The sequence below is a fragment of the Pteropus alecto genome, unplaced genomic scaffold (genome assembly GCF_000325575.1).
Source record: "Pteropus alecto unplaced genomic scaffold, ASM32557v1 scaffold38, whole genome shotgun sequence".
In the NCBI taxonomy this organism is placed as follows: Eukaryota; Metazoa; Chordata; class Mammalia; order Chiroptera; family Pteropodidae; genus Pteropus; species Pteropus alecto.
The window spans coordinates 2811813-2826774 of NW_006442512.1; the positions used below are offsets into that span (position 1 = coordinate 2811813).

The following is a 14962-nucleotide window of genomic DNA, read 5'->3' on the forward strand; positions in this document are numbered from 1 at the left end:
GCAAGATCCCAACTGCCCCCAAGGGCTTCTTCTGAGTCAGACTAACTGATGAATGGAAGGTGGACCAACATCCCAGGCTAAGATGTGTGTGCTCACCATCCAACTCAAGGTTGGATGCTGTACAGGACTCAGCAAGGACTCTGGCTAGCACTGAAAGGACCTTCCCCCTGAATGCTAGGTTCTGGTCTGGCAATGTGCCTTCCCCCAACATAGCTGTGGAAACCATCTGACTGTAGCAGTGTCCTCACTCCTCTGCCCACCATCTGTTGGTTCAACCACAGCTTCATGTAGCGTGGTAAACATGGCATTCATATAACCAGAATCACAGCTACAGCAAACAATAATCCATTTCTTCCAAGAATCCCTTGAATATTTCAGCCTTCCTAAACTCTCTTCTCTCCCTTTGGTCTTAGGTCAATATAGGCTCCAGGCAGTTGTTCACAGGGTCAAGAGAAGGGAGAAGTTCCATTTATGTCATCTGCATTGAAGGCACCAGCTCAAGGATGGTGGGCTATCTGTGGAGCCCCAAATGGAGAATGTAGGGCACTCTGCCTGGATGTATCCCATGAGCGACCTCAGAGTAGCACTAGGCTAGGTGCATTGTTAAATCTGACCAGGTTGTTTTCCCTTCATAAAAGGAAGCTGCTGAGTGCAGCTGGAGAGAGGACAGCCAGCCTCATGCACTGGCCTCTTGACAGATTCCTCCTTCAGGCTCAGGTGGGGTCCCATGGCTGCTTGGCAATCCTTTTTAAAAATAGCTTACTAAAAAAAAGCAATACAAACACAACATAGAAATTTTAGAAAACAAAAGTAAGTAAAAAGAAAAATCACCCTTAATTTCAAATTCCACCACCCAGAAACAGCCACTGCTAGCTGATATACATTTTTATGGTCTTATGTTTGTCCATACATAGACATATTACATATTCTTTTCAAAAATCAGATTGTTGTGATTATACTAGTTTTTCAATTAATAAATCCTGAATTTTTTTTACGTCACCAGATTTATTTATTTTATTTCCTAATGCCATTTTGAATGGCCACATACCATTCTATGATATAAACCTGCTTTATCAAGTTGGGATATAAATAAGATAAATATTCATATTAACCACTGAAGCCCATCTAAAGTAACAAGGGATATAGTATTTCTCTCCTTGGGTTCTCCTCCACCCTGGATTGTCCATGAACATCAAGGACTTCCTCAAAAGGGCTGGTTCATCCAAAACCAGGTGTCAAGAGCACTGGAGACTTTAATTAGCTGTGGCTTCTCTTGCCACCCCAAGGTGTCCCTCTAGAACCTGGCCCTACAGGTTTGTCCACCAAAGCAATGATGTTCTCACTGGTCCAGATTTCAAAGGGATTTCTAAGGTAGTTCTCCAATGGAGGGGAAGACCCTAATGCCAAAGTGCCTAGAATGGTAGAGGCTTCCAGCCCCAGACACACAGCAGCCAGAACCCTGCCAGCTTAGGACCTGGCACTGAGCTTGGAAAATCAATCTAGTATTCTACCACCAATTGAACTCATTCAGAACCATCTCAGTCCATCAGAGTATAACCACATTGATCCCCCAAAGGAGGGGAGGGTGTCAAATGTTTCTTTTTTAAGGCTTTTTGTCCCTTACAGATGTCCACCTCCTTCTCAGCAACCACTCTTGAGAAGTTAAATGAGAAGTTAAAGGAATCTCTCGGGTTCCTTTTCTGTACCTCAACTTCTCACGAGCTTGTCATGCATTCTTTCATTGACATCTCATATCAGGAACTGTCCTTCCTTCTCTTCCAGGCTAACCTCCTGTCTTCCGTAAGCTGTTGGTCGTGCTTCCTTCCCCCTCTTATATCTCCTATCTTTATTATCTCCTCTGTTTGTCTTCTGCATCTTCAATCTTTCCCTTTTTACTAAGTTCTTTTCCTCTTCTGATAGACAAATCTCTCAAGACTAGAAAACAAACAAATGAACTCTCTTCCAATCTTAATTTCCCTCCAGCTATGACCCAACTCTCTTCTTACCTTTCTAGCCAAACCTCTAAAAGGAACATTCTACTCTCACTATCTTGACTCCTCAATCCACAGAGCATGGGCACCTTGGCCGTCATCCACTGTGACTACTTTCTCAGAGGTCACCACTAATCGGGGTCACCATGTGTCCCAGTTTGCCAAATAAAACCCTGGTTTATCCCCCTTGTCCCAAAGCCTTCTCTAATTTAAACGTTACATGATATAGTCACTTTACCACTAACTCATCACAACCAATACAACCTATGGCTCCATCACAGTCATTCTCCACAAACCCCCAGCAACACTGGCCTCCACTGACTCTGCCATTCTTGGACTTTTCTCCTCCTCTGGCTTCCTTGGCACCTCTCTGCTGGTTTCACCTCTCCTTTCCATGTGCTCTCTCATCCACATCCACCACATTCGTTTTGCTCAGAAATGTTCGAGCTTTGCAAGGTTCTGTTCTTCTCATTTAGCATTTACTCTCCTTCTAAATTTCACCAACGCCCACAGCTTCAGCTCATCATCCTGCCTTCACCCTCAATTCAATGAAAATCTAAAGACTGGGAATCATGGTGGTTTAAATGCAGGTTTCCAAAATGCCTTCTCCAAACTTGACAGAATTGAACAAAAGAAACAGAAATGAGAGAAAAGGCTGTGCCACAGCTGAAACCATGGCAGAATTCTCTTCAGATGCAAGAGATTTAAATAGAGACAGACCTTCCTCTTGGAGGGGAAGATGACCTATATCTAGGTCAGAGATCATAAAAAGAAAGGTTGATATGCTTCACTGAATAAAAATGAAAATTTCTGCACAGCAAACACTCCAAAAGTTAATAACAAACAGAGGGAGCGGAGAATGAGTATTCATAGCAACAAATGATAGAAAAGGGAATATTCTCCCCAACACAGAAAGCACTCCTTTGACTCTGTAAGAAAAGATAAAAACTGAATGAAAGTGGGGAAAAGGGATGAAAAGCGTTTGGAAATCATTATTTGCTTAATCAACCACCTCGTGTTGAGGCAGAAGGGAGTAGTCAGCTAGAAGAGCAACGTAACACAAATGTTATCAGACCCTCCCAGTCTGGACCTATAAATAAAGTTCCATTAACATCCATCACCCAAAGTTCCTGCTGTTTCTCTTCTTGCACCTCCAGGACCTCTGCCCTCTTCCTCCTCTGCCACAAGTATTTCTGGGAGTTCCAAAAAGGCAGCCTACATATGGTGAAGCAACACCCTGTCAGCCACAATCCCCATATGGCTTCTCTGGAATTCCTCTTCTGTCTACTTCGGTGCATGCTACCAGCAAAGCCATTCTGACAGTGACCCATGTGTGACTACTACTCCAAAAAGATGTCTTTTCCAATGTTCCCAAAGCCAGAACTCCCTGGAATCAGAGAGCCCTGATCCTCAAGTAGAGGTGACTTCTCCTATGCCCAGTGTCCAGCATACCTGTTAACACCACGGGGATTAACCCAACTCAAGAGGAAGACAGAGAGGACAGAGAGGGAGGGCACAAAGGGACTGTATTAGTTTCCTTTTGCTGCTATAACAAATTATCACAAACTTGTTGGCTTAAAACTATTTATTTATTCTCACACGGTTCTAGAGGCCAGAAGTCTGAAATCAGTCTCACTGGGCTGAAGTCAAGATATTGGTAGGCTGTGTTCCCTCCTGAGGCTCTAGAAGAGAATCAGTTTCCTTGCCTTTTTTAGCTTCTAGTTTTGCATTCTTTGTGCTTCTTGGCTCGTGGTCTCTTTACCCATCCTCAAAGCCAACAATATAGCATCATGCTTCAGTGGTCATGTTGCCTTTTTGTCCTGTGTTAAATCTCCCTCTGCCTCCCTCTTATAAGGACCCTAATGATTGCCTTTTGGGCTTAGCCAGATAATCCAAAATAATCTCCCCATTTTCAAGATCTTTAATTATATCTGCAGTCTTTTTTGTCATGTGAGGTAGCATTCACAGGTTCCAGGGATTAAGACTTGATTATCTTTGGGGCAATTACTCAGACTGCCACTGGGGCTGATGCCTTTTCACTATCTTCCAGATTGCTCAGCTCCGTTCTTGCTAGCCTCTAATTACCTTTCCAGTTTAGGTGAATAGCCTCCATGCACATTTATAGATGCAAATAAATGCTGATATTGGGGAGAGATGTTGTCCGTATCAGGAGTGTCAGAGCCCGAGCCTGATAAACCAAGTATATGTAATAGAGGTCAGGCCACCAGTCCCAAGCGTACACGTAGAGTGAGTGGGTGATTAGCGCTACAGAGCTAAGCCTCTGAGAAGGTCAAAGCAGTGCCACCAGCTGATCATGAGAGAGTCACCAAAAAAAAAAAAAGAAAGTTTGGGCCACCAAATGACCGGAGCTCCTCTTCTATGGTCCCATAACTAAACTTGTCTGTCTCTTTACCAAATGCTGACAGCAGCATCATCTTCACATTCATCACTTTGCCTCTCTTCCATTATCACCATTGTTGCTTCTTCATCAAGATGCTGGGTTCAGTCCGGGCTGGAAAGAGATGAACATTGAACATAGGTAGGTTCAGGCTGATATCCAAGAGTCAACATGGGAAGATAACCATAAGTAGAAAGCCTATGACAGTGCCTGAGTATAGCGTGCCAGTGTAAGGAGGGCACCTGTGAGAGAGAAGGCTGAAGAAGTAAGGGTGGCCAGGTCATAAAGTAGCTTATTTGCCAGGTTAGGGAGTTCGAGCTTTATCCTAAGGCCAATGGAAATCATTGAAAAGTCTTAAGCAGACACTGCCAGACTTACATTTTAGAAAACCACTCTGGCAGTGTCATGGATAATGAATTCTCGTAAGGCAAAATTGGAGGCAGGAGCCGTAGTTTAACTTATTATTATTATTTTTTAGACAAGGTTGACCTCACAAATTACAAAGACCTTGTCAGCTTACAATCTCTTATTTTTTAATTTTTTACGCCTACAACACCTGGTCTTTCTAGGTGGTCTCCCATCAAGTACTAATCAGGCCCAACTTCTTTAGCCAACTTGCTTAGCTTCTGAGATCAGACGGGATCGGGTTTGTTCAAGGGGCCATAGCTAAGGCAAAAAACAATCTGGAGTTGTGTCAGTGGACATGGTAAGAAGTAGATATATTTGAGAGATATTTATGAAAGAGAAAGAGCAAGACTTTTGAACTGATTGGATGTGGGGGTGGGGGTAGAGGAAGGAGTCAAGAGTGATACCCATGTTTCCGGCTTTAGCCATTGTTAGGATGGTGGTGTCATTCACTGCGTGGGAAGAACGGGGGATGGGGGTTGGAGAAAAGTGTGTGGAATGTGAGGTGCTTGTAAGAGGCCATTACACAAACGGATCTGGAGCCCAGAGGAGAGGTCTGGGCTGAAGGTATGGATGGGAACTGAAGCCAAGGGCCTGGGTGAGCATGTGCAGGGGTAAAGATCACATGAGAGAAAACAGGCCACACAACAGAGTCAGGAATGATGCCAACAGGTGAGGAGGCCTTCTTTCTCACACAAAGGAAACAGGACTGGCCAGAGATGTAGAAAGAGAATCAGAAGGGTGTGTGTCCTTGAAGTCAAGGAAAGAGGTTGTTTCAAGAAAGGGGAAGTGGTCAGCAGTGTCACATGGTGCTCCAAGGCCAAGCAAGAAAATAATGAAAGGTGGCCTTGGTCTTGCTGAAGAAATGATGACTAGTAAAGCCCGATTGCTATGGGCTAAGAAATGAGTGGGAGTTGAGAAAGGAAAGCAAGTAAGACCCATCTAAGAAGATTAGATGTGATGGGAAAGGGAGAAAGGGACAGTGGGTTCGAGGAGGACCTTTTTGGATGGGAGAGATTTGATCAGGTATAAATGCTCCTGGGAAGGATCCTATAGGAAGAGGTTGAAAATTTGGAAGAAGTGGTAACTGATGGAATGGGATGAAAACAAAGCAAATAGAAAAATACAATGAGATTGCCAGACAGCACTGAGGCACAATAGAGATGATGAACTTGTGGAAGCACAAACCTGTGCAGCTATGCGATTTTCTCTGACTGCCTCTGCAGGGCACCTGTGAAACTCAGAGAGAGTCAGTGGTTGCATTGATTCAGGGCTAGAGTTTCCAGGTTGACAAACAAAAAGGACCATGAATCTGAGACAAAAAAAATAGAGGACACTGGAGATGATGGTTGAGGTGGTAGATCTTGGAGTCTAAGACAGAGAAGGAAGGGATTGAAGCGGGAGGCAGGCAGGTGGACAGAGCCTGATCTACTCTGGGAGAGCAGGTATAAAGGGGAGGTGAGGGTATGGGAGTGCCAGTTGGGGTCGCACTGAGCCTGAATTTCAGCTTATAGAGGTGGAGCCATTCTAGGTGGTGGCCATGGAAGTGGTGACTGAAGTTGAAAAGAAAGTTTCTGAAAACTGGAGTCAGAGCCAAGGTTCATATGCAGCCCTCTCTAGGACTTAGATGGGCAGGACGCCGAGTGGAAACAATCTCTAGATGACAGCCATGAGATGACCACGGTGGGAGCCTCAGGGGAGCAGGCAGGTGGAGTAGGCAGGTGGAGTAGGCAGGTGGAGTTTTACGGGTGGTAGAGGAGCAATGGTCTGCAAGAGCCACAGGAGGCAGCTACCTCACTTCCTGACCATGGGGGGAAGAGGAGGCTACCTTCTGTGAAGAGGCCAAGGACCCCTATCTTCTCAAGGAGCCTGGCAGAGAATTTCCTTCCTGAATATGACTTGAGAAAGGTATTGAGACAATGGGCCGAGGTCATCAGAATAGCCTGTGGAGTTAGCACTGCAAGAGAAGAGGACAAGGACTGCTTAGTCAGAACTGTTTACAGCACATGTTGGTCAGAGAGAGCACGGCTGAAAGGTGCAAAGACAACCATGCCCTTTAAACCGTTATCACTATTCTGTGTTCTCCTTGGGCAGAAAATCATGTCCTGTTTGCCCCCACTTCCTAGCGCCCAGCCTGGTACCTGGGGGTAGAGGGGATGAGTTCCAAAAATTCCCATGGACTGAAGAAATGCTTCCCAGTAGGTTTCAGCCAATTTGAGTATGAGGACCTTTTCTACTGAAAAAATTTCTAACTTCAAAACTTCAGAATATAACTGACATGGTAGCAGTTTTGATTGAGAAAGTTGCCAGCGGTGGGTGAGCATCAGAGACTGGGTCAGACGTAACTGCCCGCCAACCGTGGGAGCTTAGGTAAGTTAGTCAACCTCTGTAGCCTCAATTTAATCATCTGTAAAATGGGGATAATACCACTTACCTGACAGGATTCTAGCAAGGATTACGTGAGCTCAGCCGTGCTAAGCACTTGGCATGGTGCCTGGCACAAAGCTAGCACTCCATAGACGTTAGTTATCATGACTGGGAATTCAGTTATACTTTAAAACAATTTCTTGTTTTATTCATCACACTAGCACCCACACACAAGGGAAATAGTTGTTTGTGTATATGGAAGGTGCGTTCCTTATTCAGTCAGCAGGCTGTGATTGAGGAGACTGGAGATTTAGGGACCCCTGTAATGCCCTGGCGTCTTATAGGGGCCCTTGGTCAGTCCACATTTGTACCTGTCTCACTCTGCGATCTGACCTCTCCCCAAGGCAGGCATTCCCGAGGAAACCGAGGCCCAGAAACTTGCCCACGGACAGACAGGAACGTATGTCAGAGCCTGTTGGGAACCAGACTCACTCACCTTCCTCTTGCTCTTTTCCTGTGGCAGCTTTAGCCTGTTGGCGGTTCCACAAATGCCTGGGCCTGGCTGGGCCTGTGTGTTTGCTGTGTTGCTGCTGTCACCGCCAACTGCTCTGTCAACCGTGGGAGTGTGGGCCTGGGATCCAGGAGCTGTTGTCCCAACTCCGATTGTGGTTCCAGACTTAGTCACATTTTTATCCCAATTGCTCTCCCAGCCCCTGTCACAGCCTCTGTGACAGCCCCTGCACAGCCCCTTCACAGTCCCTGTAATAGCCCCTGTCACAACATCTGTCAGTGTCTGTCACAGTCCCATTAGTCTCTATCGCAGCCTCTATCATAAGTCCTGTGACAGCTCCTTTCACAGACCCTGTCACAGTTTCTGTCATAGCCCCTATCACAGTCCCTGTCACAGCACCTTTCACATACTCTATCACAGTCTCTGTCACAGACCCTGTCACAGCCTCTGTCACAGACTCTATCACCCTCTCCCTGACTCTGCCTCTGCTCTGGACTCTGCAGGGCACAGCTCTCATTACACAGCGGAACTGTCTCTCCCTGGAAGGCATCCAGCAGAAGGCTCATGTAATAGCAGGTTATCCTGATGTGCAGGGCTTGTGGGAGGGAGGCTGGGCCATGGGGCTTGTACAAAAGAAACCAGCCGACAGACTCTGGCTGTGGCTCACTCTATATGCCCATGGGGGTCAGGGGTCCAGGTCCCTGTCTCTGGCAGAATGACTGAATGCTTTCGTGACATTACTTTAATCTCTTTGACCCCACTGTGAGCTTCCAAGAGCAGGGACTGTGTCTTATTCTTTTCTTGCTCACTCACTGCAGAGCTGAGCACAGGGCACAATCTGAATGTTGTCCCCCAAAGTCCTGGCTTGCCTTAAGTGGGCTCCAGTTGCTCCCCATTCCCTCCAGAACCAACCCACCAGGGCTGCAGTCTCCCCGACGGCTCACCCATCCCAGTGCACAAGTTCCCCTTTGCCTCTCCTTTGCTCACCCTGTGCCCTTTGCCTGGCGTTCCCCACCTCTCTGCCTCCACTTTGCCAAATCACACATGCCTTCTTCGAAGGCCAATTCAAACAGTTAGAAGCAGTTCCCTGCTTCTATGCTTTTCCTCCTCCTTCCTTTGCTCCCCAGCCACTTGTCCACATGACACGACCCTTGTCTCCAGCTTCCTTATGAGAGTTTCTGTATCTGTCGTGTTGTTGCCACAAGCTGAGGTGCCTGGAGTTTAGGAGCTAGATCGTACAGCATCAAATAGCTAGATCGTACACTCCACAAGTTGGCTAGATAAACAAAGCGGTGAATGATTGGACAAACAAAAGGAATGATGTGAAATTGGGAGAAGAAGGAAATGTAGAGGAGTCGGGGAGAGAACAAGGGCACGGCAGGGAGGAAAGCATGAGCCAAGCTTGGTAGAGGGCCCCGAGTTGGGGGACAGGGGAGGCTGTGAGCCCAATCTACCCCTGGGCCATCTCAGGGTTTCCTGGGAAAGCTTCATCTCTCCAGGTCTCCTCACTATCCCTCTCTCCACCCTCCACTTCGCCCCATTTGCCAAGCCTCTTCCTCCTCTCCCAGGCCAGCCTATCCGTCCCTTTCTCTACTTAATGCCTCCAGCCCAGGCTGTTGAAACCACCTGGGGCCCTGTGTGAACTCACTTCAGCCCTGATACATGTGGTAAATTCCGGACTTGGGACAGATGAGTCTCTGGTACTTAGTTCTTGGCAGCTCTGCTCGGCCAGCACTTCAGGGCCCCCTACCCCACCCCCAGTGCCTTGCTCTCCAGCCTGGCTCCAAATCCAGGTGGCCTAGACGTCCTGGAGCCCCAGCAGGACGCAGAGACACAGTCCAGGCCTGGCTGAGCTGTCAGCACATCTTTCTTCTGACTCCCTGGGAGGAGCAGGGCATGATGTCCCAGCCAACGCCCTGGCACAGTCCTGAGGAAACAGCCGGGAGCGCAGGATGGGGAGAGTTGAGAGACTGAGGGCAATAGATCCAGGGCTGGCCTGGAGATGAAAGGACTCTGGGCTCTGCTGGGCTCCGGGCACTCACAGGTGGGGTTCTGCACAGAGGCAGGGAGTGGAGAAAAGACAATATAATAGTTCACATTCCCAGATCCTAAAGAAACCAGGCAGAACTGAGAAAAAAGCAGGTGGCAAGCCCATCTGGAAACTGAGCTTTCTTTCCCTGGTGCCCTAATGCCACTGGGGGAGGGTGGGCATGTGGGCTCCCAGTGGTTTTTGCAGCCAGAGTTTAGGGGTGAGGATGTTGTGAGAAGGGCATCGGAAGAATCCAATACCCTTCTTCCATGGGGACAGCAGACTTCCTCCTAGGGCCAGCTTGGAGCGACAACTCAGTAAGCCCCTAAGGTGGACCCTTACTCCATCCCTATCCTCTGGCAATGCCTTGTTTACCCTACTGGGAGAATACAGCAGGCCTCACCCCTGCCAGGCTGCTCCACTTACTGTTTCCCCCATAGGAAACATGTGCACACACAGACACGCATACACACATACACAAACACAGAGTAACTACTGTCTAGAAAACCAGTTCACCTTCCACCTACTCCAGGAAGCCCAGCTTGACCAGACTCAGGACCACCATCGCTCTGAGCTTCTGAACCACTTACTCTGATCCTCGATTTCAGGATGGTCTTTTGCCGCTTCAACTAGATTGTGAACTGCACAAACTAGGGTATCTCTCTGCCTTCTCACCTTTCATCCATGTGTGGCTGTGCTCAGGGAAGGACAAGCAAGGGCTTGGTGCTTGATTTGTTCTCTCCATACATCTAAATCGAATAGGGCTTGCTCCCTGTGTACCCTTTCCTTCCCCCTCCAGTTTCTCCATCAGGAAGCTTTGGGACAAGAAATCTGAGGGAATGTAGCAGTTTCCGAAGTTCCTTCTCCAGGGCCTAATTCCCAGGTCAAAACTCCACAGAGAAAACCTGCCTCAGAGCAGAGCAGAAGGTGTACTGGGAGGATCACATCTAAACAGAAAGATGAAGTTGCACCTGTGTATGGTGAGGGTCTAAACACAGGGTCAAGAGTGTGACCTCTGAGTTAGTTCCCTCTGATCTCATAGGCAAGTGCCCATCCCAGAGAGAAGAAAGTCTGCCTTCTGGAGAACCAGCCAGGGCTTATCAGGGGAGAATTTACAGAAAGCAATCCTGTATAGCAAGACAGCCCTTACACTCCAACAGCAGTTTTGAAGATGAAGATATGACTTAAATTGGACTCCGAGTGTCTCTCTCTCCATTGGCTAATGCAGGTTTCATTCAATCTTCCATCATTCAGCGTTTATTGAGAACTTACTACAAATGAGATGCCAAGCTCAGCTCATTCATTTCCTTATTTAGTCTTCACAATAGCTTATGTCATTGAATCCATTTTACACCTGAGGAAGACTGAGGCATACACAGGCAGTAAACAACAGAGAATTATTTAATTCTACAGCTTTTGTTTGACTGTCTTGTGCTTTATTGTTTACATCAGAGGCTCCTAGACTTACGGAACTCTCAGACCTATAACATTTCAAAAATGATTTTGGGGAGCAGAACCCTCTGCCAAGTTTTTACTTAGCCAAGGACCTAAAAAGTACCATCTCATAGCACTATGATTTCAAAGGGCATTTTAACACGGAAAATGCAGTAGGATATAATGTTAGAATAAAGACAGCCTTCTAAGAAAGGACAGTTGGCAACCTTACCCTAAAATATCCTACATTGTTCTCTCTTTTTTTGGAGAGGTTTGTTCAATTTCAAGCTGAACTGGCCAAAACCTTGGCATTACATGGTTTAAGAGCCACTACCCTACCCCAAAGCTGCCCTTTTAAGCAAGAACAATACCCTCAGCCCACAAGCAAATAAACTTCCAGAATTTCCCAACTCCAACTCTGCCCATCCAGGTCCCCACCAAATAAGGTCTGAGGCTGATATATAATAATGAGCCATATCCCCACCCCACTCCTAGCAGGTCTTCTGAATCTCACTGACATTCAGTATCCCTTCCAGGGAAGGAAGCCCATCTTCCTCAGCCCTTTCCTTAGACCCAGATCTTTTCTAGGTTTGCATTCCAGGAACACACAAGCCTCTCTGCAACCCTGCAGGAAGCACATTTGTCTCCTGGAGGTACACAGTTCCCCACCAAAGCTGAGAGCGCAGCTCTTCTCCCCATCGCAGTTCAGAGGCAGGGCCTTTTCCTTCCTAGGATCCCCGAGTCCTCTCCTTTGTGTTACCAGAAGAACCAGAGCAGACCCCAGGCTTTCTCTGAAGCATTGGAAAGAGAGGATGTGAGATCTGGGTGGGGTAATGGGGAGAGCACAGCTTGGGAGGCTCCCTTCTCTACCTTCTCTCTGTTTCAGCCATGCCAGACTCAGAACCGCCTCTCCCTCATTTGTGCCCACCCCCGCTCCACCTGAGTGAGTCAGCTGGGCAGCAGAGGAGTACCTGACATGGGGAGACCTTGGTTGGCATTCCAGCTCCATCATTTTCTTGCTGTGGGATATTCGGCAAATTGCTTAACTATCTGTGCTTTGGTTTTCTTACTTGCAAATGGGAGTAAAAGTGTTAGGTCGAGCCATGAGAAACTGTAAAACTGTGACCAGATTTGGCCCACAAAATCTCATGTGTTTAACAAGTAAAGTGCTGGATACATTTCTCTCACCAAATATGACCTCTTCCTCCAGGAAGTTCTCCCTAGCTATCCCAAGCTCAGCGAGGTCCCTCTTCTCAAATTTCTGAGGAATGATTTAGTATACACTTCTTTCCTGTCTTGAGTTTTCTCCTCTTTTCTGAGTCTAGATAAGTTTTAATGCCCCATAACTTGGAGCCCATCAGGGCAAGACCTGGGTATCCTCAATCTCTGTCCTCCTGACTGCTGGCATGCTACAGCATTCCTCCATTAGAGTTTTCACATAGAGGAGACAAGGAGAGGCCAGGCCTGGCAGGGGTTACCAAATGCTTATCTTATCTAGTGATCATTTCTGTATCCAAGAGTGGTCCTAGATGGTCCTGAGTGGTTGACGCTAAACAAATTGAGGGTGGGGAGGTGCTAGAGTGGCAGGAGGCAGCCTGTGGCAGCAGAATCCCAGGAAGCAGAACCTTGGTCATATCCTCTATCTACTTCAAGGATCCCTTTGATGGCATTAGCTAACTTCCAGGGTCCCTCACTCATGCATACAGTTGACATTTATCGATCTGCTTATCGTCCATGCTTTGTTAGTTCTGAGGTCCCTGGGATGAGTAGGACCTGTCCAACCCTCAGAGAATTCAGTCCTGAAGGGGACACAGACCACACTACATAATCAGTGCTCAGATTGATGGGACCTTACAGGACATGGAATCCAAAAAGGGGGAAAAGGCCCAGATTTGCGTGGCCAAGAAAGGATTCCTCAAAGAGGGGGGATGCCCCTACCATGGGTCACTGGGAAGCCTGCTTGGACTGATTTCCTGAAGCTGGGATAGGGCAGGCTAGCCACTCCCCCCACCCCACCCCACAGAAGCCCACAAGCAAGTTAAATGAAAGTCTTCCTACTGTGGCTGGCTGGCACACCAGGGCAGACAGGGCTCATCTGGTTAAGAACACTCCTTCTCAAGGAGACCCAAGGACATTCAAGGATTAGGCCTCCCAGCATCTGTGCAGAGAACTGTCAGCTCAGAGCTGCTCAAAAGTAAAACTGCCAGCTAGGGGTGATGTCATCACCCTAGTAGTTCTCTCCTCCCCCACCATGGGATGTCCTGTGGCCTAGTGGGTAAAGCAGAAAAGACCCTGCCAGGCTACCCATGCCCCTCCAGCTTGCTCCAAAATTTTCTTCTCTGAATGAGGTGAGGAAGGTGGTCACAAGTGGGCTAAGAATGAGAATAAAAAACCCTTTGAAGAAAAACTTTGTTACTCCTCAGAGAGATGGCAGAGCTAGGGGACCTTACTGCCTCCCTCCTGTCAGACTTTGCTGAGGATCCACTTCAGCTTTAACCCAAACTCCAACCTTCTCTGGCCAACCCCTTCCCTCTAATGCCCCATCTCCATTTCTGAGCTAATCTTGGATGTTGCCCTAAGAGGATCTAAGTAACCCCTGGGCCATCTTGGCGGCCCCCAGGCCAGAAAGAGGGGGTCTGGCCGCTCGGCTGTGTGGGAGGTGTCAGGATGTCTTAGGGTATTGGAGAGGAGTAGAACTGTATTATATATCTGGCTGAGCTGGTGGGATTCGTACGGAAGTCTGGAGACTGGACACAGAGAGAGACGACACACAGCAGGATCACCTGCTGGCCTGGGGGTGGAAAGCGGACTCAAAGGTAGTGGAGGTTGTTCAGCTGCTTGGGGGTAGGGGACCTGGGTGAAGCAGGAACCCACCTAGCGTTGGTCCACATAGGGAAGTCACAATTTGGATGAGACCTAGGGAGGAGGTCCACAGCTAGCCTCAGAGTGCCAGGTCACCAGAGGAGCCCGCCCGCTGTCTCCTTGCTGCAGCTGGCTGGTCTCGGAAACCCGCATCGGAACCATACCGGAGAGGTGCCTACTGGGATCGGACTCCGCGGCCGTGACTGCTGCAGGCACATTTCCTCGAAGTCTTACCTCGAAGGGCTGGGTCCCACCCGCTCGCCCTGTGCGTCCCGCGGAGTTCCCGCCACGCTCCCCTTGCCCCGCCGCAGCGAGGCTCGGGAGGGGAAAGACCGGCGGGAAGATCGCCCCCAGCCCGCCTCACAGGAAAACCCCAGGAGCAGCCCCGACGCAGTGCAAATCCCGGAAACCCCCTCTCCTGGCGCGTTGCGGGAAGGCCGGGGACTCCGCATCCAGACCGCCCGCTGGCCTCCCAGGAGGAGGGTCGGAGACCTAGTTGAGAAGCAAAACCGCCAGGGAAAGGCGAGACCAGGGCTCCGAGGAGAGACCGGGAAACCCCGCCCCCCAATCTTGGGGTGGGGAATTGGCAACCCAAGCCGGAACCCTAGACTTGGGGCGCGGTCCCAGCCCTTGGCCAAGGAAAGATATTCGAGGGTTGAATATTGAGGAGGCATCTCACCCCAGTCTCTAAGGTCCGGCGAGGGTGCACCCAGCTCCCCCCGCTGGGCCTGTCCCCCCGCCCCCTTTCCCTCACTCGCCCCCCGGCCCGCGTCTCTGTCCCTTTAAGAAGCCCAGGTAGGCAGGCCCGGCTGCGGGAGCCGCTCCTATGGCAACCCGCGAGCTGCGGCGGCTTCATGAATATTCCGGGGCGCGGGAGCTGAGCTCTGCCGGAGGGCGCTCTGGGGGAGGCGGCCGCTGATGTAAGCCCGGCGGGCCGCTGGGCTCCGCTCGGCTGCGGCGGGAGC

At 48.9% G+C, this 14962-nt stretch overlaps 1 protein-coding gene across 1 annotated transcript in view; it reads left to right on the forward strand.

Moving 5' to 3' along the window:
* The window catches only part of HCN4 (hyperpolarization activated cyclic nucleotide gated potassium channel 4), a 79713-nt gene that overhangs the window by 21832 nt on the left and 42919 nt on the right, over positions 1-14962 (forward strand). Inside the window, exon 5 of the mRNA XM_015597663.1 lies at positions 1627-1800. Coding sequence (XP_015453149.1) covers positions 1627-1800 — 174 coding nt within the window. The remainder of the gene's footprint in view (positions 1-1626; positions 1801-14962) is intronic.